Here is a 26,457-nt window from a genome sequence, read left to right on the forward strand (position 1 = left end):
TTTTTCTAACTAAATATGGATCACAAAACATTAGTTTTTCAGCTTACATTTATCAGTCATGATATATACAAGAAAAACATTTATAGAAACACAGAAACTAAAAAGTCCTTTAAACTTCTACATTGAAAAAAGGTGAACAAAACTTAAGAAAAATAAACATCATCAATTATTACAATACTTACACAACAAAGGGGACTGTGGGCATAATAAAGCTAACAGGCATAATAAAGCTAACAAAGGGTTGCACAGAAAGACAAAGGCATCAACTTTGTCTTGAAACTTTGTCAACAAAATACTGTTTTTGTCTCAATACCTCCTTCTTGGTTTGGCTTGGGAAGTCACCATGCCCTAAGCCGCTGGTTGATTTTTCCCTCCCCACCGCCCTCATGTTTCCATCTTTTTCACACTGGGGTACCAGTGCAGGAGGCTCTTGGATGTGGCGAGTCTTGCGGCAGCTCCTAAGGCAGCAGTGGCTGTGCTTCGAGGAATGTAGAGCTTCTGAGAAATCTGGTGCTCGGGAGACAAAATCAAAGAGAGCTGGTCCACGGCTCCCTGACTTGTATCTTTGAACACTGTAATAGCAGAGCTACTAGAAAAATCTTTATTCTCTAGGCTCTTTGGGGAGCCTTCCGCTGAAAAAGAAAGAAAACAAAGGTCTTTTCAGGAGGTCCTCACACTCTCCCATTCTACATCTTTACTAACATCTGTTACAATGATCTCATGATTTGTTCTTGTTGTCATTGTTGAATTGCTAAGTCATCTGACTCTTCTGCAATCCCATGGACTGTAACCCACCAGGCTCCTTTGTCCAAGTGATTTTCCAGGAGTGGGCAGCCATTTCCTTCTCCAGGGGATCTTTCTGACCCAGGAATTGAACCCACGTCTCCTGCATTGGCAGGCATACTCTTTACCACTGAGCCACCAAGGAAACCCCATCTTAAGGTTAGGTGGTGAAATTACCAAAGGCAAATTAAGAGAGAATGAAGCTCAGAAACCAGTCAACAATGGACAGGAAATGAGGATGGGGGATCATGCATAGAGATAAATTCTTGTCAGAGTGAGGTCAAAGGAGGAGGAAGGTCAGAGTGAGGTCAAAGATGAGAGGAAAAACATGCACTTGTGAACAAGGAAGGGGAGATCTCTTTCTGGGACATCATAAAAATAAACTGGATATAATTCCAATTCCAGGAAAGAATCCTTAAACTCTCCCATTTCCTTCCAGCAGTGAGCAAAATAGTGTCCCACAGGCCTTCTCTATTGCCAAAGTTATTCCAATTCCACATCTGCTGGTGTAAAAACAGAACTGAACAAGAATGTGTTTACTAAGAAATTCCAAAAACCAGTTATCAGCCTTAAAAAGAATTCCTTGGTTAACTAAGAAGAAGGGTCTTTTCCATGAGACAAATTGCTGGGAACCCCAAGGCCAAGAGTTTCTAAGAGCAAAGAAGAGATTACGAGGCACCTCATGTGTGTACTCTGGACCAGGGCTACTGAAGGAGCTGGTCTATGAATTGTTTGTTACATGCCTACGATGGGAGGAGCTGGTAGCCAGCACCCAAGCCAACACACTTCTTGTTTCAAGAAAGTCCTGCTTTAGGAAAAAAAATCTAAGTGAGCTAAGCGAAGTGCTACTGTGTTGTCCACCATCACAAATGCTTCACAGACAAGTACTGGTATGCTGACTACATTCTGAAAAGCACTGCTCTAGACCCTAAAATTACTGACTTCTAGAAAAGCTCAGAAAAAAGCAGGCACCATCCAATATCCTATCCATCTTTCTGTCTTTAACATCCAGTGCACTAGGCATGTGATATATGTGCCATACATTTGTGATAAATCAAGGAGACTGACAGGGTATTCTAAAAAGTAAAACTCTGAACACAAGACTATCATTAATGCTCACTAGAGTGAAAAAGAGATGGTAAGTCCTAGTGAAATAATGGGTTTTACATGAAGCTGTTGATGAGTTCAGATTTTAAAAGGTATAAAAGTATGAAAGCAGGGACACACGAAAGAATTTAGGAGTGCAACAAAACTTCAGCTTCCAGACACAATGCTAATTAAACAGGGATTGAAATACAATCTCTCTTGCTTTAAACAACTAGAAAACTGGACAAAATAAGTAAAACAACAGCTCTCTGATGTTGATCAACAAGCTTATGTAACAGCAATCCCTGAGAAATGGGAAACAACTGGAGTAAGCTTTACGAGTGCCTGAGTTCACTGTCAAGATAAAGTCCAGGCTGAAGTACAGGGAGGGAGAGTCCACACTGAGCCTGGAGGTCTCACTGCACTGCGAAGACAAAGCTTGGAATTCAAGAAGGCCAAGGACAGAGGAGCCTGCAGGACTACAGTCCATGGGGTTGCGAAGAGTCGGACACGACTTAGTGACTAAACAACAACAAAGGTGTCTGGAATTAGTGGGGGGAAGTACAAGTGAAAGGTAGCTAGCTTTAGGGAAAGAAGCAGCTGGAGATCTGCAGAGAGGTCCCTTTCAGTCTTAGGCTGGGGAGTGATCTGGCTCATGCCTTTGAGAAAACCACCAAGGCCAGGGAGAAAACCTATCTGAAAGGTGTAGGCAGAACAATCACTGCAGTTTCAGTTCAGTACAGTTCAGTCGCTCAGTCGTGTCTGACTCTCCGCGACCCCGTGAATCACAGCACGCCAGACCTCCCTGTCCATCACCAACTCCCGGAGTTCACTCAAACTCATGTTCACAGAGTCGGTGATGCCATCCAGCCATCTCATTCTCCGTCGTCCCCTTCTCCTCCCGACCCCAACCTTTCCCAGCATCAGAGTCTTTTCCAGTGAGTCAACTCTTCGCATGAGGTGGCCAAAGTATTGCAGTTTCAGCTTTAGCATCAGTCCTTCCAATGAACACCCAGGATTGATCTCCTTTAGAATGGACTGGTTGGATCTCCTTGCAGTCCAAGGGACTCTCAAGAGTCTTCTCCAACACCACAGTTCAAAAGCATCAATTCTTTGGCGATCAGCTTTCTTCACAGTCCAACTCTCACATCCATACATGACCATGGGAAAAACCACAGCCTTGACTAGACAGACCTTGGTTGGCAAAGGAATGTCTCTGCTTTTTAATATACTATCTAGGTTGGTCATAACTTTCCTTCCAAGGAGTAAGCGTCTTTTAATTTCATGGCTGCAATCAGCATCTGCAGTGATTTTGGAGCCCAAAAAAATAAAGTCTGACACTGTTTCCACTGTTTCCCCATCTATTTCCCATGAAGTAATGGGACCAGATGCCATGATCTTTGTTTTCTGAATGTTGAACTTCAAGCCAACCTTTTCACTCTCCTCTTTCACTTTCATCAAGAGGCTTTTGAGTTCCTCTTCACTTTCTGCCATAAGGGTAGTGTCATCTGCATATCTGAGGTTATTGATATTTCTCCCTGCAATCTTGATTCCAGCTTGTGCTTCTTCTAGCCCAGCGTTCCTCATGATGTACTCTGCATATAAGTTAAACAAGCAAGGTGACAATATACAGCCTTGACGTCCTCCTTTTCCTATTTGGAACCAGTCTGTTGTTCCATGTACAGTTCTGACTGTTGCTTCCTGACCTGCATACAGGTTTCTCAAGAGGCAGGTCAGGTGGTCTGGTATTCCCATCTCTCAGAATTTTCCACAGTTTATTGTGACGTTGGGACAAAACATTTTGTGTTCCCATCAGCTACAGTGTAAAGACACCCGTAGGACATCAAGTCGCATCAATACCCTCAGAAAGGTATTGCCTAGCAGGGCCGACAGACCAAAGGCTTTTCTAATCAGCCGAATGAAATCTAGAATAAATGCAGAAATAATCAAATCCATTTCAGATAATTTAATTACCCCCAAACGAAAGATAGATACTATATAGACAGCAGGGAGGAAGGGAAGAAAGGAAGGAAAGAGAGAAGAAAAAGAGGTTCAGTCATTCACTCAACAAAGTGTAATTTGGTACCTGCCATCCAATAAAAAACTATCAGATGTGCAAAAAAGCAGAAAAATACGACTTGTAATCAAGAGAAAAACCATTCAGTAGAAGCTAGTTCAGAAATGACAGATGACAGAATTCAGAAATGATACATATGCTTGAATCACAAGATAAGGGTATTAAAACAGCCGTCACAAGAACACTCAAAGTATTCAAGAAGTGAATGATGAGTACACAGAGGAGAAAGAGGAAAGATACAAAAGAAACCAAAAACTGAGATATTATAAATTGAACTTCTGAGATGAAAAATACACCGGACAGGAAAAGAACATATTAAGCACAGAAGAAAAAAAGGTTATATTATGCTCATAGATAAGAAAACTCAATACTGTTAACATGTCACTTCTCCCCAAATTAATCTAGAGATTTTTAAAAAAAATCTCAATAAAGATTTTAGCAGGCTTTCTGTAGAAACTAAATTAATCCTAAAATTCATATGGAAAATGACCTGGAATAGCCAAAACAATTAAAAAAAAAAAACGAACAAATCTGTATGATTTCAAGACTTATTATAAAGCCACAGAAATCAAGATAGGGGTATAAAGGCAGACATAAGAGCAGGAGAACATAATTAAAGTCAGGAAATAGACAATCACATACACAACTTATTGGCTTTTGACAAAGACATCAAGGCAGTTAAATGGAGCAAGAACTGCCTTTTCAATAAATCATACTGGAACAATTGAATATTTATATGTAATCAAAATAAACACTGATCCTTACACCAAACCACATACAAAAATTAACAACTGGATCACAGACCTAATGTAAGACCTAAAACTATAGAACTTTTATAACAAAATGTAAGAGAAAGTCTTAATTATTTGAGTTAGGAAAGATTTCTAAATAGGACACAAAAAATTCAAACCATAAAGAGAAAATAATTAACAAATCTGATTTTATCAAAATGAAAACCTTACCTGGTTGATCCAGCCAGTAGCATATGCTTGTCTCAAAGATTAAGCCATGCATGTCTAAGTACGCACAGCCGGTACAGAAACTAGAACACTTTCTAACACCATACACAAAAATAAACTCAAGATGGATTAAAGATCTAAATGTAAGACCAGAAACTATAAAATTCCTCGAGGAGAACATAGGCAAAACACTCTCTGACATAAATCACAGCAGGATCCTCTATGACCCACCTCCCAGAATATTGGAAATAAAAGCAAAAATAAACAAATGGGACCTAATTAAAATTAAAAGCTTCTGCACAACAAAGGAAACTATAAGCAAGGTGAAAAGACAACCTTCAGAATGGGAGAAAATAATAGCAAATGAAGCAACTGACAAAGAATTAATCTCAAAAATATATAAGCAACTCCTGCAGCTCAATTCCAGAAAAATAAACGACCCAATCAAAAAATGGGCCAAAGAACTCAACAGACATTTCTCCAAAGAAGACATACAGATGGCTAACACACACATAAAAAGATGCTCAACATCACTCATCAGAGAACTGCAAATCAAAACCACAATGAGGTACCACTTCACGCCAGTCAGAATGGCTGCTATCCAAAAGTCTACCAGCAATAAATGCTGGAGAGGGTGTGGAGAAAAGGGAACCCTCTTCCACTGTTGGTGGGAATGCAAACTAGTACAGTCAATATGGAGAACAGTGTGGAGATTCCTTAAAAAACTGGAACTAGAACTGTCAGATGACCCAGCAATCCCTCTCCTGGGCATACACACCGAGGAAACCAGAATTGAAAGAGACACGTGTACCCCAATGTTCATCGCACCACTGTTTATAACAGTCAGGACATGGAAGCAACCTAGATGTCCATCAGCAGACAAATGGATAAGAAAGCTTTGGTACATATACACAATGGAGTATTACCCAGCCATTAAAAAGAATACATTTGAACCAGTTCTAATGAGGTGGATGAAACTGGAGCCTATTATACAGAGTGAAGTAAGCCAGAAAGAAAAACACCAATACAGTATACTAATGCATATATATGGAATTTAGAAAGAGGAAAACGATAACCCTGTATACGAGACAGCAAAAGAGACACAGATGTAAAGAACAGTCTTTTGGACTCTGTGGGAGAGAGTGAGGGTGGGATGATTTGGGAGAACGGCATTGAAACATGTATATTATCATATGTGAAACAAATCGCCAGTCCACGTTCGATGCATGATACAGGATGCTAGGGGCTGGTGCACTGGGATGACCCACAGGGATGATATGGGGAAAGAGGTGGGAGGGGGGCTCAAGATGGGGAACACATGTACACCTGGGGTGGATTCATGTCAACGTGTGGCAAAACCAATACAATATTGTAAAGTAACTAGCCTCCAATTAAAATAAATTAATTAATTAAAAAATAAATAAAAGGAAATATACAAAACAGTAAAACCATAAACAAAGAGCAAGAGTATTTACAGAACTCCAGCTTTGTGCTGGATGCTCTTCCAGGCGCTAGGCACAGAACAAGGAACGAAATGGACCAAGGTCCCTACTCTTGTGGAACCTTCAGAAGGCAGTTTGTGCAGCTTTAGTCGAGACCCACCTGACAAGAAAGGGTCCTCTCTGGAGACTCACCTACAGCCCTTGTCCAACAGTCGCTGATCTCTTACCTATTTTCTACTCTACCTTCCATATCAAGGCTCCCAGACATCAGTTCTTCAGTTTTTACAACTAACATTTTATTTAAATTTTATATTTTTAGGATGAAAGCTTTCTATGTTATATGTAATATATATATAAACTTTGGTCAATAAAGTATAAAACAAACAAAAAAACAACAAAAAAAGAAAACTTGCTCTTCCAAGAACACTGTTAAGGAAGTAAAAACACAAGCCATATACCTGGAAATATTTGCAATATAAGCATCTAACAAAGGTTTTGTGTCCAGAATGAAGAATTTTTACAAGCCAATAAAAACATAATCCAATAGAAATGCACAAATACTTGAACAGGTAATTCAAATGGCACATAAACACAGGAAAACACAGTCAACATCACTGGTAAATAGGGAAGTGTAAATTAAAACCAAATAAGATACCACTACACATCCACTAAAATGGGAAAATTTAAAAGACTGGAGATATACTAAGTTGGCTTGAATATAAAGCAATCAACAATCAAGTACATTGCTGATGTGAATTACCAAATGGCACAGTCACTTTGGAAAACATTTTGACAGTTATTAAAAAGCTAAACATGCAGTCAGCATATGACCCAAGCAATTCCACTCCTAGGTACTTAATGAATAGAAATAAAAAATACATGTCTACACAAAGAAGTGAGCATTCACAGCAGTTTTACTCATGACCCAAATCTGGAAATAATCCATCATCTGGTGAACAGATAAACAAACTGCTGTATGTCCATACTACTATGTACTACTCAGCAATAAATAAGAAAAACACTGGACATTGGCAACAACATAGATGAATCTCTAAAACACTGTGCTACATGAAAAGAGTCAGCCATAAAAACTACATACTATGAGTTTCTTTACATGAAATTCTAGAACGCCCACGAGACGAGGAGTAAGAGGGAATGACTGCAAAGACACATGAAGCTTTTCAGACTGACAAAAATGTTCTATTATCATAATTGCAGTGTGGCCTACAGGACTGTACACATCTGTCAGAACTCACAGAATTTCATACTTAAAAACTGGCCAACTTTAAAGTGCATAAACCTGACCATCTCCCCAAATTGCAGAAAAAAAGAGTGGCAAAGTAAAAAGGAAGAACTAAGTCCAAAAATAATACGAGGATTTGAGACAAATGCTGACATTTGTAATTTTTCAAGTTATGGTCTCAAAAAGATAAATCAAGGTTTTCAGCAACACGGCAAACCACTGCATCTGTCAACTGTTTGTCAACCTACCTGACCCAGAATTGACCAATGTGGGAGTTGAGGACAGCTGAATTTGCTTTGGTGGAGTCTGAATGTTGCTAGGCTCAAACTGGCTGCCTTCTGTTGACTGCTGTGACTGGATAAGAGAGATGTAGAACTCCTCCAGTTTGGGCAACGCAGGACAATTTGAGGCACTCTTTACATTTGGTTGCTACAGAATGGGGGAAATAGGGCAAAAGCATGAAAAGTCACTGTTAATTTAACAGTAAGAACCGTCTATTTTGTTTCCTCACTTATATACAAAAGAATATTTTCGTATCATAAATAAAACTCCCTACTTTTAAGAATCTAGATACTCTCTGGAAAACAAGTCCTTCTCTAACTGAGGGACCATGAATTTAAGAAGTGTTTATTGAACACATATTACAAGCAAACATGGTAGTCAGGACTGCTATGCATAGCCAGGGGAAATGGCAGGAAAAGGAGAGAAATAACATTCACTCATTGTCAGGCACAGTGCCAGGGTGCTGGCACATGTCTCTTCACTGAAACACCAAAACGCTGTTCTAGTTTACGTGTCATTGTGTCTTCTGTATTATGGCTTCTTTCACTTAGCAGAATGCTTTTCGCAAGAGGCGGAGCAAGTTATCCAGTGTCAACCAGTAAGGGACAAGGCAGAGATCCAAACTCGGGCTCGCCTATGCACTCTCTGCTCCATCACACCACCTCCCAGTAGATACGATCCCTGTCCCCGAAGAGCTCATGATTCCCAGCTAGGGAAACAGAACCTGGCCTGTAGGTGCCTGTGAAGGAGGCATTAACTCCGTCTGCAGCATCAACAACACGCTAGGAGAACACAATGGTTTTAAAGGAAGGCTCCTCAGGGGAACTGACAAAATGGAGTCCTAAGAACCAAGGTTTGAGAGGAAAAGACAGAATTCCCAAACAAAGCCTCAATTTGGGCTAAAGTGAATGAAGTGCCAAGTTTTAATCAATAGATCCTATATCTTCCTACAGAGCATTGCTGAAATAGTTACAGTCCAGGGTGACTCAGAGCATTTATCTTCTAACTGGCATTAGAAGATAAAGTGATGGTAACTGGCCTTAACACGACTAGGTGGGCCTCATTAGGAGCTGCCATAATAAACCCACATAAGTGGCTTAGGGTCTGGGATCTGCCTAAACTGAAACAAAAATTAGACGAATAGAAAGTGTAGCTTTGTGTGTTCTTCAGACTGGTGTGTTAAGACATTCAATATCACTTGGCTTTCCTTTTCTCTTCCATGACAAAAAATCTTGTTCATTTTTAAACATGGCTGGCAAGGATATGGCTTATATAATTACATTATATGTAAATGGCTGTGCTTCTTTTTTGGGGCAGCAAAAATGAAATCTCTAAAAGCCCACATTATAGTTACTTTACCATATAATATGCTACTTCAGGTAAGCAAAGACCTGGATTCAAATTTTTGCTTAATTTATGCAACTTCCAGTGTGTACTTTAGTTACCCCTTAAGTTTATTCTCTCTTAAAATGAAGCTTCGATGATAAGTAATCATTAATATGATAAGCTTTTATGGCTGGAAAGATCATTAGTCAAAATCAGTTTTTGCAGATGGATACACTAAGGCCCCAAAAGGCAACTTGCTCAAACTTGTGGTAAAGATTAAGCTCTAAATTATAGAATTCCCAGGCAAGCGTTTTTTTACACTAAGCCCTGCTACCTATTTTTAGCAGTGTGTGAAAGTATGTGTTAGTTGCTCAGTCGTGTCCAACTCTGCAACCCCATGGACTGTAGCCCACCAGGCTCCTCTATCCATGGAATTCTCCAGGCAAGAATACTGGAATGGGTTACCATTCCCTTCAGTCAAAATCAGAAATAGTTTTCTAAAAGCTGTATCTTTTTCCTTTCCTGATAAATACGATTTTGAAGAAAGACAAATTGCTAAAACACATTTAAGATGCATTCTGACACTTTTTCACTCTGAAAAATAGAAAAGAACATAGGTGAATGCCTACTAAATTTGTATGCCACTATGACAGAGAATGAGATGGCTGGATGGCATCACCGACTCTGTGGACATGAGTTTGGGTGAACTCCGGGAGTTGGTGATGGACGGGGGGCCTGACGTGCTGTGATTCATGGGGTCACAGAGAGTCGGACACGACTGAGCGACTGAACTGAACTGATGAAAGCAAGTACCTGTGGTCAGTTTAAGCATGTAAGTGAAAAGATAAGAGTCTCTTCCTCCTAACAGCAGTTTAGAGCACTGCTGTTCAAAGTGTGATTCACCACCAAGCAGTGTCAGCATCACCTGTAAGCTTGTAAGACATGGAGAACTTTAGTCCCCAGCCCAGATTTGCTCAATCAGAATCTGCAGTCTCACAAGATTCTCAGGTGATCACTATGAACACTGTAGTTCAAGACGCATTGCTCTGCCAGATTCTTGCTCTGTAGTTATCAATGGAAAACTCCTTCACTGTCACCTGAAAATATACCCTTATGGAACCAGAGGTTAGTGGCAACTTCCAAGAGATATGCCCATGATTTATAAAACATTAACATATGTAATCAAAAGCACAGCCCCAAACCACAATAACATAAAACTCCATGCCCACTAGGATGGCTATAACTTTAAAAACTAGATAATAACAAGTGTTGACAAAGATGTGGACCACATCGGAACACTCTTAGATTGCTGGTGGTAATACAAAATGGTGCAACTGTTTGGAACAGTCTGGCAGTTCCTCAAAATACTAAACATAGAGTTAAACGTCGTGTATGTATGTGTGCTTAGTTGCTTTAGTCACGTTCTACTCTTCATGACTCTATGGACTGTAGTCCCCCAGGCTCCTCTGTCCATGGGATTTCCCAGGCAAGAATATTGGAGGGGGTTGCCATTCCTCTCTCCAGGGGATCGTCCCAACCCAGGGATCAAACCCACATCTCCTGTGTCTCCTACATTGCAGGTGTATTCTTTACTGCTGAGCCCCCGGGGGGTGGGGCCTAGATTTATTACCACAGAACCTAGTAATTCAACTCCCGGGTATATACCTAAGAAAACTGAAAACATACATCCATGTAGAAACACATACACACATCACAGCAGCATTATTCATAATAGCAGAAAAGCAGAAATAACTCAAATGTCCATCAGCTGATGCATGGATAAACAAAACAAAAAACTTTATCTTAAAACTAAATCTGTGCTTTAAGAAACCTATATTTACGGAACAGACTGTTTTATGTAATACAGCATACTTTATCAATAATCTCATGCAAAGTAATCACATTCTGCAGAAAATATATCACTCAGAAGGTTCATCTTCCACAACTCTGTTTTTCTAACAAGTCTAGACATGGAGTCCTTCATTTTCAGTGTACCGCACAAAAGTACAGAGACCATTAGCCAAATTTCGCGATTCACACAAATTGTCCTTCTATTTTCAGGATGCTCATAATATATTTGAGAAACACAAAACAAATTTTCCAGGGTTAGTGCTTTCTACTAGAGCAACAAAAAAGGAAAAACTAGCCTAGATGATTGGGCAAATATAGAACTTAAAATGTATGGCCTAAGTGAAAATACCTGTTTTTCTCTATCCCTAATGTTTAATCAATCTTCTAATTCTAGGCTCAGAATTTTCTTCTGGAGAGATGAATAACTATAGTAAGATAACTGCAATTAATTTTTAAATAAGTGTACATTTTTAAGTATATGTATTCTACCAAATGCTGAGAGGGATCATTCACCAGAATCTCACCTTCTAAAACTGAAAGCTGCTGCTGCTGCTAAGTCACTTCAGTCGTGTCCGACTCTGTGCGACCCCATAGACGGAAGCCCACCAGGCTCCCCCATCCCTGGGATTCTCCAGGCAAGAACACTGGAGTGGGTTGCCATTTCCTTCTCCAATGTGTGAAAGTGAAAAGTGAAAGTGAAGTCGCTCAGTCGTGTCCGACCCTTAGCGACCCCACGGACTGCAGCCTACCAGGCTCCTCCATCCATGGGATTTTCTAGGCAATCGTACTGGAGTGGCTTGCCATTGCCTTCTCCGAAAACTGAAAGCACTTCCTCATAAAAAACTTGTCACGGTAACACTAATTAGACACTTACCTTCTGAATCCTGGTTGTGTCAATATGTTTTTCTTGAGCACCCAGTCCTTCTGGCATTTGAATTTCTACTTTCATTCCATTCACAAGGCCTGAAGGCTGCCATGAATCATCCCATATATCTTTGGGTGTAGAAAAACACCAATCCTACAGAGAAAAAAAATACTGCAACACTAAACAGATATATAGTGCCATGTGATTCATACAGAGGATAACTTGGGCAAGGTAAAGGCAAGGAGGTAGTGTATACTAACTGAACAAGAAAAGATATTAACTTTCTAATATCAATGTGAGTTTTCCCTCTTGCTTTTCTGGTCCATACCCAACACTGAATTCTTTTGAATACACAGATCTCATAAAAGTAAGTATGATTCTGTTTGTAGTATCATCAATACATTTTTCATGGCTAGATTTTTATAATCATTCAGTATTAAAATGGCACAAATAACAAGCAGAAACTTAAGTGTTGATATATCTTCTTTCTGGTAGCCAGTGGGAAATAAATTAAAATTTAAATATATAGGGTCCAATATTAGTAAATATACTCAGATCCAGACATTATAAGGTTAACGCAACAAAAATTAAATTAGGGAAAACACTTTATTTCTAGTTTCTAAGACCTTGACTAGGTGCCAACGATAAAACAAAAATCATAATGACTGATAGAGTAGATAGACACAATATGTCCATGGTTTATTCTCCCCTGTTTCATCCTGCCTCCATCCCTAACACTGTCTTCTTTGCAGGGAGGGACCAGGAAATGCATTCTTCTGAATTCAGTTCAGTTCAGTTCAGTTCAGTCACTCAGTTGTGTCCGACTCTCCGCGACCCCATGAATCACAGCACGCCAGGCCTCCCTGTCCATCACCAACTCCCGGAGCTCACTCAAACCCATGTCCACAGAGTCGGTGATGCCATCCAGCCATCTCATTCTCGGTCGTCCCCTTCTTCTCCCGCCCCCAACCTTTCCCAGCATCAGTCTTTTCCAGTGAGTCAACTCGTCGCATTACTGTCTGAGAAATCCGCATGAAATGCAGAATGTACAGCTTTTCTGAGGCTTGGACAATTACATTAACAGTTCCTTTTTCAGTAATGATTTTCTTTGTTTTCCCAAGGATCTAACCTTCTGTGGCATTTCTTTAAATGATGAATATGGTTTCTTTCCATCAAGGCTTGAGATAAATAAGTGGGAGGCAGCATCACTTTCTTTTCCCACTTTAGCCTGCAATGGTAACCAGTTCTCATCCCAAATATCATCACCTATGGTTACTGACTCCAGGTATGGCATTCCAGTGGGGATCTCATCCTAGGCGACAAAGGAAAACTTTAATTTATTGTTCCTATATGAATACATTTTGAAATTTAGGTTTACAGTTTTTCCTGACTCTGGGTAGATGGCAGTTTGAATATACAATGCATTACATTCTCCCCTTCTGACATAGCACCAAAATAAAATAGATTCAAGGTATAAACTTACAGTCAAAGAGAAATGAGAGGGGAAAATATCACCTATGTTCTAGATACAGGAAATCAGACAAGGGATAACTTATTAAGTAGTCCTGAGAAAATGGAATCTGGAGCTTTTAGGAGGAAAATCTGAGAAGCAACCCAGACTTATACCATAAATACTGCAAAAGTTCAGCAATTACTCCTATGAAGTTTTTTGGAATTGAGGGTATAAAGTGAGAATGAAAACAAGAGCCACTCATTTTATGTCAGCTCATGAGGCTCAATACCAGAAAAACAAACAATCCCATCAAAAAGTGGGCAGAAGACCTAAACAGACATTTCTCCAAAAAAGACAAGACATATGGCTAATAAACACATGAAAAGATGTTCAACATTGCTCATTATTTGAGAAACGCAAATCAAAACTACAGTGAGGCATCACACTGGTCAGAATGGCCATCATCAAAAAGCCTGCAAGGGGTTCAGCATCAGTTTTACAAGAAATGTTAAAGGTACTTCTTAAAGCAGAAAAGATCACAACTAGACATATAGAGAATATAAGAAAAATCTCAATGTGTAAAAGCAAACATATGGTAAAGGTAACAGATCAACTACTTATAAAGCTAGCAGGAAAGTTAAAAGTAAAATTGTCTATATCTACAATAAATAGTTAAGAGATACATAAAACAAAAAGATGTAAGATATGATATCAAAAAATATTTTAAAATTTAGTAGAGAAAGCATAGGCTTTCCAAAAAATAGCACTAAAACCACTGAACATTCATAACCTTAACCTAAATCTCACCCCTTATACTAAAATTAAATCAAGATGTTTTGAAACTGAAAAAAAAAGAAAAAAAAACACTGATGTACTTTCTCAAAATTAAAAACCTTTCTATATGAAAGACACCATTAAGAGAATGAAGCTACAAGTGGGAGAAAATATTTGAAAATCACAAATCTGACAAAGGGCTATCCAGAACATATAAAGAATACTCAAAACCCAATAGTAAGAAAACAACTCATTCAAAAAATGGGCAAAAGACTTTACACAGGCCATTTCACCAAGAAATACATGTGGATGGCAAATAAGTACATGATAAGATGGTCAATATCACAGTCATTAGCAAAATGCAGATTAAAACCACACTGTGATACTACTACTGTACACCTATGAAAATGGTTAAAAATAAAAATTCCTGACAATATCAAGAGCTGATAAGATATGGAGCAACTGTAATTCATCTAATGCTGGTAGGAATGCAAAATGGTACAGCCAGTCTGGAAAAATCTGGCATACATTTACCACATGAGCCAGCAATCTGACTCTTGATTATGTTTATTAAAAAGCCTATACATGAATATTTATAGAAGATCTATTCATACCAAAATATAGAAGATCAATTCATACATTAAATAACCATAATGTCTTCAATGGATGCATGGATATACAAACTATGGTATATCCATACCATACTACTCATTGTCAACAGAAATGAACTATAGATACATGCAATGATTTAAATGAAGGTACTCTGCTGAATCAAAGAAGCTTCTATTGGGAAGTTACATATCACATGATTCCACTTAACTGACAGTCCTGAAAAGGTAAAATTATGGTGACAGGGAACATAAATGCTTGCTCGGGGATTAGGGATTTGGGGAGATGTAATTATAAAGGAGTAGCATCAGGGAGTTTTTTCAGATGATGGAACCATTCTGCATCCTGATTATGGTAGTGGTTACATAAATCCATACATGTATTAAAATTCATAGGACAGTACTCTGAGTACAAAGTCAATTGTTTACTGTATATTCACTTAGAAAGAAGTATTAACACTAGAGAAAATAAAAGTTATGCAGAAAAGGAAAACTTGCCATCACATATTACTTGACTGTATATAGCATTTACAGAGTCACAATAACAAAATATTGAATGAATGGTGATCTAATGGAAAGTTTGATATATTAGTAAGATGATGAGAGAACAGAAAGGATATTTTTGTCTGGGGTGGGGGACAAGAGATGAAAGAGAACTAAACCTTCATCTCTCATACTGGGAAGGCCATACATACTTAAAAATGAAAAACAAGGAAATAACAATATAAGCATGCTATTTAATGAAAGAAATAGAGACAAATTCCAAAAGAAGACGTTAAAAGAAATGAAAATGGTTGCTCTGTGAAATAGGAAATGAAGGGGAAGGGGTTATGGAGAACTCTAAGTTGCGTGTACATAAACATTTGGTTTTTTTTTTTTTTTAAAGAAAAAAGTTGTGAGCACATGGACATTTGATTAAAATATGTCCTCCAAAGAGAGCTGTCAAACATTTTTCTTGATGGGTCTTCCTAATACTATTTCTCAGTACTACTTTCTAATCACTGCAAATTCTTCAAAATTGCCCAGAAGTCAGATAATGGCTTTTCTTTTTTGTGATCGAGGCTACATTGCTGAAACTTTGGTCCTGGTGATTGCTGAAGAATCTGTAATTCATCTGTGGGAGATGCTCCGATGGCACCACAATGAATAGGGCACAAAGAACTATTTTACTTCAGTCTCCTTCACTTATTAATTTATTAATTACACTTTTAAAAAGCTATATCCCCTTCTCCTACCTCATTTTCTTCTTTCAGATCCTTTAGCTCTGGGATGGACCACTTTGGATCTTCTTCATAGCTCTTATCTTGTATTTTCAAAGAATTTAATTTAGAATCCTTTAATGGCTCCTCTGAGGTGACTGATCTAAGGTGATTGAAAGTCTTTTCATCATTAATATGTTGCTAGTAGATAAGAAAGAGAAATTATTTTATTTTCTGTAGTAATGCTGCTTCCAAAATTTACACGCTTATAAATTCTGGGGGCAATTTTTCACTATGGTTCATGCATATGCAACATTATTTTCTAACTTTATGCACTGACCCTAGGTATTCCCATTCTTCCAAAGGTATTCCCAAGGGCTTCCCAGGTGGCGCAGTGGTAAAGAATCTGCCTGCCAATGCAGGAGACAGAAGAGATATGGGTTCAATCCAGGGTCAAGAAGATCCCCTGGAGGAGGAAATGGTAAACCCCTCCAGTATTTTTGCCTGGAGAATCCCATGGACAGAGGAGCCTGTGGCTACAGTCCATTGGGTCACAAAGAGTTGGACACGACTGAGGACGCATGCACAGGTGAACAATTACTGAGTTCATATTATGTAATGTGTACAGGGTAGCTCTGTGGGTATAAAGATGAATGTAACAGGGGCCCAGCTCGAAAAGAACTCAAATATAGCATGAAGATACACAATCAGATAATCACAGTACAACCTTCAGTGTAGAGCCAACCCAGAGATGTCACATTGACCAAAATGATACTGGAGAAGGAAGATGTCTGAGAACATGTAACAAAGGAGATAAATCAAACTGTTAGGATGCCTAAAACAAAAGCAAGGATTCGAGGGAATCAGGTGTAGAGAGGGGCTTCCCTGATGGCTCAGTGGTAAAGAATCAGTCTGCCAACACAGGAGACACGGGTTTGATCCCTGGGTTGGGAAGATTCCCCTAGAGAAAGAAATGGCAACCCACTCCAGTATTCTTGCATGGAGAATCCCATGGACAGAGAAGCCTGGTGGGCTATAGTCCACGGGGTCACAAAAGAAATGGATACGACTTAGTGACTAAACAACAAAAAAGGAGTACAGAGGTAGGTTTAAGTGTGTATATAGCATGTGGGAGTCTTGATATGTTAAAATACAGGCTGGGGTACAATAGAGAAGCTTTAGGCCTCATCTCTCTGCAGAAAAGATGGCTTTATTTCATTTTTAGGACTGAACTATGATTATTTAACGGAGAAGGCAATGGCAAGCCACTCCAGTACTATTGCCTAGAAAATCCCATGGATGGAGGAGCCTGGTAGGCTGCAGTCCGTGGGGTCGCTAAGGGTCAGACACGACTGAGCGACTTCACTTTCACTTTTCACTTTCACACATTGGAGAAGGAAATGGCAACCCACTCCAGTGTTCTTGCCTGGAGAATCCCAGGGATGGGGAGCCTAGTGGGCTTCCGTCTATGGGGTCACACAGAGTCGGACACGATTCAAGTGATGCAGCAGCAGCATGATTATTTAAAGACATCAACACAGTGATGATAAGATATTCTAAAAACTCTTAAGGCTGAAAATTCACTATTTAAGAGTCAGGAAACATAACTGTTCTAATCCAGTAATAAGGACTAACAAAAATTCAGATTTCAGAAAGTTTTACAGGTTAAACAAGCCCAATTCATTTTAACTAGCTTTAAACTAAAATGAAATCTAAAATGTTGATATTGCTTTAAACATGCAGCAGTAAACATTCATACACGTTTTTCAGAGTAGGTTAATCTCCCAGGAGTCAAATGGTCTTTTGAAAAAAAATTTTACTGAAATATAATTGATTTACAATGTTGTGTTAGTTTTAGGGGTACAGCAAAATAGCCTTTCCTTTTTATCTTTTCTAATAATGCAAGTCCACTAACAAAATAACATTATCCCTATAACTTAAAAAGTCAGATATATAAAACATACTTACAAAACAATATTTTCATATTTTATTCAAAGAAAAAAGCTTTGTCGTGTCCAGAAAAAATAAATTTGGTGACTCTCAAACTGAGCCCAACCTATATTTTTAGCTCAGTACTTATTGCCATGAGGAATATGAGAGACTTTGAACACATGTCAATTTATTTGCTCATTTGTTGAAAAGTCATTTAACTTATTACTTACTAATGTGCTTCACTTTACAAATATCTATAATGGGGATCATAAAGAAACAACCTGGTAAAGTGGTTGTGAAGATTAAATTAACTAGTATGTGCAAGTACTTTGAACAGCACCTGCCACACAGTACAAGTCACTGTTATCTTTCTATCACGATGGTGTGATCACTCACCTAGAGTCAGACATCCTGGAGTCCAAAGTCAGATGGGCCTTAGGACGCATCACTACCAACAAGCTAGTGGAGGTGATGGAATTCCAATTGAGATATTTCAAATCCTAAAAGATGATGCTGTGAAAGTGCTGCACTCAATATGCCAGCAAATTTGGAAAACTCAGCAGTGGCCACAGGACTGGAAAAGGTGAGTTTTCATTCCAATCCCAAAGAAAGGCAATGCCAAAGCATGTTGAAACTACCACACAATTGCACTCATCTCACATGCTAGCAAAGTAATGCTCAAAATTCTCCACCCTGGGCTTCAACAGTATGTGAACCGTGAAATTCCAGATGTTCAAGCTGGTTTTAGAAAAGGCAGAAGAACCAGAGATCAAATTGCCAACATACAATGGATCATCAAAAAAGCAACATAGTTCCAGAAAAAACATCTATTTCTGCTTTACTGACTACGCCAAAGCCTTTGACTGTGTGGATCACAACAAACTGTGGAAAATTTTTCAAGAGATGGGAATACCAGACCACCTGACCTGCCTCCTGAGATATCTGTATACAGGTCAAGAAGCAACAGTCAGAACTGGACATGGAACAACAGACTGGTTCCAAATCAGGAAAGAAGGACATCAAGGCTGTATATTGTCACCCTGCTTATTCAACTTATATGCAGAGTACATCATGAGAAATGCTGGGCTGGATGAAACACAAGCTGGAATCAAGATTGCCGGGAAAAATATCAGTAACCTCAGATATGCAGATGACACTACACTTATGGCAGAAAGTGAAGAAGAACTAAAGAGCCTCTTGATGAAAGTGAAAGAGGGGAGTGAAAAAGTTGGGTTAAAACTCAACATTCAGAAAACTAAGATCATGGCATCTGGTCCCATCACTTCATGGCAAATAGATGGGGAAACAGTGACAGACTTTATTTTTTTGGGCTCCAAAGTCACTGCAGATGGGGACTGCAGCCATGAAATTAAAAGATGCTTGCTCCTTGGAAGAAAAGCTATGACCAACCTAGACAGCATATTAAAAAGCAGAGACTTTGCCAACAAAGGTCCGTCTAGTCAAAGGTATGGTTTTTCCAGTAGTCATGGATGGATGTGAGAGTTGGATCATAAAGAAAGATGGGTGACCAAGAACTGATGCTTTTGAACTGTGGTGTTGAAGAAGACTCTTGAGAGTCCCTTGGACTGCAAGGAGATCCAACCAGTCCATCCTAAAGGAGATCAGTCCTGAATATTCATTGAAAGAATGGATGCTGAAGCTGAAACTCCAATGTTTTGGCTGCCTGATGTGAAGAACTGACTCATCTGTAAAGACCATGATGCTGGGGAAGATTGAAGGCAGGAGGAGAAGGGGACGAGAGAGGATGAGATGGTTGGATGGCATCACTGACTCAATAGACATGAGTTTCCGCAAACTCCAGGAGCTGGTGATGGACAGGAAAGCCTGGTGTGCTGCAGTCCATGGGGTTGCAGAGTTGGACACAACTCTTTGAGCAACTGAACTGTGGTATGGAATAATACATAACAATATTACTGTTATTACTGCGGGTAGGAGTTGCCACAAGATTTACAGAAAAAGTTAGAAATGAGAACACTTCAAGAAACATCTGAAGTGTGTAGAGGGAAGAAAACACAGCATTTGGATCCAAGCAGGTAACGTCACAACTGTACCAAGGTGGCAGCAGAATTCAGTATATGAGAGAAATTATGCAGGAAAAAGCATGGCTGAAATGAAGGTTTAAACCAGCAAATGATGAGAGACAAGGTAACTGTTGAGATTACTGTGTAGTTTCCAAACTTCCCCAGGTTTGCAAATGCCTCAGTTTCCTCATTGCTAAAATAAGGTTAATTATAGTCACTACGACTTCCCTGGTAGCTCAGCTGGTAAAGAATCCGCCTGCAATGCAGGAGACCCTGGTTCAATTCCTGGGTTGGGAAGATCCTCTGGAGAAGAGATAGGCTACCCACTCCAGTATTCTTGGGCTTCCCTGGTGGCTTAGATGGTAAAGAATCCGCCTGCAATGCTGGAGACCTGGGTTTGATCTGTGGGTTGGGAAGATCCCCTGGAGGAGGGCATGGCAACCCGCTCCAGTATTCCTGCCTGGAGAATCCACATGGACAGATGAGCCTGGTGGGATACAGTCCCTGGGGTCGCAAAGAGTCGGACATGACTGAGCAACTAAGCACATAGTCACTACATCACAAGCATTTTATGAGTATTAAATAATATATTTAAAGTACCTTTTATAGTGTTTGGCATGCAGTAAGTACTCATTAAATATTAACAATAATAAAAAGAATATGACAGTATTTGCATAAACCTCTTACCAGGGTATATAAGTCACTCTCTTTTGATCGTGGACTGATCTCTCGGTCTTCATTAAAATAGTGCTGCTGGGAAGGATAGCCCAGCTCTTTCAGGACAATGTCCTCAGGCCTCACACTGGATTTAGTGTATAAAGCTAAAGGGTTGAGGTCTCTGAAACCCTAGGATAAGAAAAAGGAAGAGGAAGAGTTTAGTTTCTCAGAAAAAAAATGGAAACAGCACTCCATAATCCTCAAATGTTGCAGAAATGTATTATCTTCTAAAATTTAATAGAATTTTTCCCATACTGATAGTACTTGCGAGCCACAAAAATGATCAACACCAATATTAATGGTGATGTAGACACTGCTATCAATAATTAGAAAATAAGAGTGCTGCTCTTCTTTAAGAAAACTTCAGAAAATTAAATACTTGGGGGTAAGACAGAATCCTCCATTATTTAAAATAAAAGCACTCTCAATCTAAAGGACAATAAGCCAAATGCAGTTTTCTGTGGTCATGTGAAATTAAGAAAGCACTGTGCACTCAGTAAGCCAGGCATGTCACAGATGTTTCTTAAAGAATCAATCAAATAACCTTCTGTATTAAATTCTCTTATACTTTGAAGGGTTGAGATTTAACAAAATACATTACAAAATACATTCAGACTGCTCCACCTTAGAAGGCACATTTTCTCGGCATACAATAGCATGACCTTCTGTCCTCAAAACATGGTGGAAATAGACATCTTCATTTGAGGACGTATCACACAGAAAAATGTTCAGGATCCCATCTACATATTCATCCACTACCCCTACTAATGGCTTCAAACCACACAGCTTCTGGAACTGCAAAACAGCTCTCGGTGTCCAATGTTCCTGAAATACAATCAAGATATGAGATTCAGATGACAGATTCAAACACCACTGTAAAAACCAAAGCACAAATACAAGTGAATTCCTAAGGAACTAAATATTTTAGGGGAAAAATCAAACCATGAAAATACCAGAATAACACATTTGAGGATATTTATGATTTGGGGATGAGAAAAGGTAGAATAAAGGAAAAATGATGAAAATGGAATTATGGGAAAAACTTATCTTAATGTGATGAAAAACTTCCATGTTTGAAAATGACTGAGTTAGATTATTGGACCAACCTCCCACAGAAACTAAAAACTTTAGATAAAAATATTTTTAAAACATGTCCAAAAAGCATCAGAGAACTAACAAAAGAGTAACAAATTACCAGGCCAAAATAACAGAAAAATGGGAACTATTTTTGTCTTAAGGTTATCTGCTAATCCAGGCTAATCTGAACTTTGGTTTCAATGATCTTACAGGTCAGAGGCCAGAAATTCAAGCCAGTATCCACCCATGATAGGGAGTGGAGAGGAGTTTATTAAGTTGAGTCCCTAGGGATATATGCTCAGAATAATGCAAAAAAACAAATAAATTAGCCTTCACATGGATTTACAGCTCAATTTTCACATCAACTGGGTGGTACACAAATCTTCAGGTTGTTCATTTGAACTAACATGGTTCTAGACTGCTAGGTACCTGGCAGAAGACAATGCAAATCTTTCTGGAGGCAGGCAAACTCAATCTATATTCCAACCAATTTTACAAAAAATTTTTAAAAAGTCAATGAGCAGGACATAGGCAAAGATAAAAAGTATATAAAGAGACAACAAATCACAAAGACAATATAACTAATACAAAACCTCAGACTTTAGATATCTGAATTTCCAGATGAATTACAAAACAGCTAAACTTACTACACGTAAAAACAAACAAAAAATAAAATTAACTTGAAAGCTTCTGCAGAGATCTGCAATCTGTCAAACATTGATCTAGCAGAATTAAAGAATCAAGAGAACTTTTAGAAAGTAAAACTATAATAATAATAATATTAAAATTAGAAATTAGAAAGTAAAAATAGGGTATTAATAACCAAAAGTAAAACTCTAACAGGTGTATTCAATAACAGATGAGGTAGAAATAAAAAATAAACACCTTTGGCTGATTCATTTTGATGTCTGACAGAAAACAACAAAATTCTGTAAAGCAATTACCCTTCAATTAAAATATAAATTTCTAAAACATTAGTAAACTGGAAGATAATTTAGAAAAATTACCCAGAATGCAACATAGAAGACAGAAATGTATATAGACTACTACAGAAGAGAGATTAAAAGATAAGGAAGGTAAACTGAGAAGGTTTAACATATTTTAAATTGTGGTTCTACAAGAAGAGAGAAATAGAGGGGGGGCTATAAATACAAATATAGGGAAAAGACAGTAACTGAGGCGATAATGGCTAAGAATTAGCCAGATGTAATGAAAAGTAACAATGCACAGATAAAAATTCCAATGAACCACAAAGTAGGATAAATAAGAATAAATCGACACATAAACATATTAAAACTGAAGACCATAGTTTTCAGACTTCAGAAACATGGTTGAGTGGTAAAGACTACCTTTGTCTCTCTCCTTCAATCTATATCCAGTGAAACATCCACAACTCAAAAAATGTACTTCTGCCCAGCACAACAGGGCACTGCAGAATTCCACACATCTGCACACCCAAAGGGGGATGGACTGAAATGCAGAGGAGCAAGGGAACTGCAGAGTCCATGCTGGCAGTCCTGGCCCTCGGAATGAGGTAGTAGAACACACAGCTTCAGAGAACCTGGCAGCCACAAGGAGGGAGATGCACACAACTGTGGCCACCTGACCATTCCTGGCACTCATGGCCTCAGGCAGGAGCAGCAGTGGGGCCTGGGACCCTGTCCCTCCAGCATCTGAGGTGGCCACAACTCCACCTGAACCCCCTTCATCACCTTTCCCCACAGCAGGTCCTGTGTCTCAAGGGGAGCCCTGACACAAGGAAAGAGCCACAATCCAGATGACAACAGCGGCTATGACAGAAGCAAGGCAGCAAAGACCCTGGTGGCACAAAAAGCAGTGACAAACAAGGCATGGAGCCACACCTCTTACAGGGAAGGTGGAGGCTGGAAAGTGCCAACTCTCAAATACAACCAGAGGCAGCTCAGGTAAAAGAAACCAAAAACTTAAATGATTGCGCCACCTACTGGAAGAAATCAAACTCCTACTCTGTCATTCAAAACCAGCTCAGGAACACTTCATCAAACAACACGAAGACTCACAGCAACACTGTACCACAAAAAGACAATGACAATTCTCCAGAAACAAAAGTCAGGGAATACTTCAATTTAACTGTTAAAGAATTCAAAATAGCTGTTGTGAAGAAATTCAATGAGCAGTGAGAAAGGCAGTTTAATGAGCTCATGAATAAAATTAATGAACAGAAGAAATATTTCACCAAAGAGATTGAAACTCTTAACAAAAAAACAGAAAGAAAGAACCAAACAGGACTTTCTTGGTGGTCCAGTGGTTAAGAAGCCACCTGCCAATGCAGGGGACATGAATTTGATCCCTGGTCCAGGAAAATCCCACATGCTGCAAGTGCAAACTAAGTCTGTGGGCCACAACTACTGAGACCTCATGCTGCAACCACTGAAGCCTGTGCACCCTAGAGCCCAGGCTCTGCAACGAGAGACGCCACAGCAACGAGAAGCCGACATACTGCAACTACAGCATAGACCACTATCTCACACCACACACACAAATTAACTCAAAATGGACTAAAGATGTAAATGTAAGTGAAAGTCACTCAGTAGTGTCCGACCCTTTGTGATCCTATGGACTATACCATTTTGGAATTCTCCAGGCCAGAATACTGGAGTGGGTAGCCTTTCCCTTCTCCAGGGGATCTTCCCAACCAAGGGATCGCACCCAGTTTTCCCGCATTGCGGGAAGATTCTTTATCAACTGAGCTATCAGGGAAGCCCGAGGCTAAATGTAAGACCTGAGACTAAATAAAGCTCCTAGAAGAAAACACAGGTAGAAGGCGATGGCACCCCACTCCAGTACTCTTGCCTGGAAAATCCCATGGCTGGAGGAGCCCGGTAGGCTGCAGTCCATGGGGTCGCAAAGAGTCGGACACGACTGAGTGACTTCACTTTCCCCTTTCACTTTCATGCTTTGGAGAAGGCAATGGCAACCCACTCCAGTATTCTTGCCTGGAGAATTCCAGGGACGGGGGAGCCTGGTGGGCTGCCGTCTCCGGGGTCGCACAGAGTCGGACACGACTGAAGCGGCTTAACAGCATGCTCTTTGTTATCAGTCTTAGTAATCTCTCTTTAGATATGTCTCCACAGGCAAGGAAAACAAAAGCAAAAATAAATAAAAGGGACTCAGTTCAGTTCAGTCACTCAGTCGTGTCCGACTCTTTGTGACCCCATGAACCACAGCACGCCAGGCCTCCCTGTCCATCACCAACTCCTGGAGCTCACTCAAATTCATGTCCATTGAGTCGGTGATGCCATCCAGCCATCTCATTCTCTGTCGTCCCCGTCTCCTCCCACCCCCAATCCCTCTTAGCATCAAACTCTTTTCCAGTGAGTCAACTCGTCGCATGAGGTGGCCAAAGTATTGGAGCTTCAGCTTTAGCATCAGTCTTTCCAATGAACACCCAGGATTGATCTCCTTTAGAATACACCAAGCTAAAAAGCTTTTGCACAGAAAAGGACACTAGCAATATAACAACTCTGTCTACCAAATAGGAGATTTCTGCTAATGATATATCTGATAAGAGGTTAATATCCAAAACATATAAAGAACCCATACAACTCAACAACAACAAAAACAGTCTGGTTTGAAGATGGGTAATGGCAACCCACTCCAGTGTTCTTGCCTAGAGAATCCCAGGGACAGGGAGCCTGGTGGGCTGCTGTCTATGGGGTTGCACAGAATCGGACACAACTGAAGCGACTTAGCAGCAGCAAAGAAACTGAAGAGACATTTTCCAAAGACAATATACAAATGGCCAACAGGTACATGAAAAGACGCGCAACAGCACTAATTATTATGGAAATGCAAATCAAACCCACAATTTGACAGCACCTTACATTACTTTGCCAACAAAGGGCCGTCTAGTCAAGGCTATGTTTTTTCCCATGGTCATGTATGGATGTGAGAGTTGGACTGTGAAGAAAGCTGAGCGCCGAAGAATTGATGCTTTTGAACCGTGGTGCTGGAGAACACTCTTGAGAGTCCCTTGGACTGCAAGGAGATCCAACCAGTCCATTCTAAAGGAGATCAATCTTGGGTGTTCATTGGAAGGACTGATGCTAAAGCTGAAACTCCAATACTCTGGCCACCTCATGCGACAAGTTGACTCACTGGAAAAGAGTCTGATGCTAGGAGGGATTGGGGGTGGGAGGAGACGGGGACGACAGAGAATGAGATGGCTGGATGGCATCACCGACTCTGTGGACATGAGTTTGAGTGAACTCCGGGAGTTGGTGATGGACAGGGAGGCCTGGCGTGCTGTGATTCATGGGGTTGCAAAGAGTCGGACATGACTGAGTGATAGAACTGAACTGAACTGATACAGATGAAAATGGCTCCTGTTCTATCCCATGCCAAACATCTCCCACAACAATGTCATTAGAGAATTCTTTAAAAAAATGTATTTCTGATTGTGGCAGTTCTCTTTAGTTGCTCCCCAGAAACTAAAGGACAACATCCAGCAAGTACACAGTGCTGTATTTAAAACAGATAACCAAACTAACCTAAGATAATTGAACTCTGTTCAATGTTATGTGGTAGCCTGGATGGATGGGAGTTTGGGAGAGAATGAATAAATGTATATGTATGGCTGAGTCCCTTTGCTGTTCATCTGAACTATCACAACATTGTTTGTTAACTAGCTATACTCCAATACAAAATAAAAAGTTTCTTAAAAAATAAAGGACAATGTCCAGACTCCTGCACATGGCCACAG

The 26,457-nt window shown here is 39.7% G+C and overlaps 1 protein-coding gene across 2 annotated transcripts in view; it reads right to left on the reverse strand.

The window, feature by feature from the left end:
* Positions 1–384: 384 nt before the first annotated feature.
* The window catches only part of TDRD5 (tudor domain containing 5), an 85,158-nt gene continuing 59,085 nt past the window's right edge, over positions 385–26,457 (reverse strand). Inside the window, exons 11-17 of one of the 2 annotated variants that reach the window (XM_055418803.2) lie at positions 21,264–21,464; positions 20,610–20,768; positions 15,985–16,149; positions 13,044–13,226; positions 11,924–12,067; positions 7,839–8,019; positions 385–632 (exon numbers count right to left, since the gene is read on the reverse strand). In XM_055418803.2, the coding sequence (XP_055274778.2) occupies positions 385–632; positions 7,839–8,019; positions 11,924–12,067; positions 13,044–13,226; positions 15,985–16,149; positions 20,610–20,768; positions 21,264–21,464 (1,281 nt within the window). The remainder of the gene's footprint in view (positions 633–7,838; positions 8,020–11,923; positions 12,068–13,043; positions 13,227–15,984; positions 16,150–20,609; positions 20,769–21,263; positions 21,465–26,457) is intronic. The other variant, XM_088845032.1, reaches the window with a different exon arrangement.

The sequence above is a fragment of the Moschus berezovskii genome, chromosome 17, assembly GCF_049115385.1.
Source record: "Moschus berezovskii isolate FMDL1 chromosome 17, NW_MosBer_1.0, whole genome shotgun sequence".
In the NCBI taxonomy this organism is placed as follows: Eukaryota; Metazoa; Chordata; class Mammalia; order Artiodactyla; family Moschidae; genus Moschus; species Moschus berezovskii.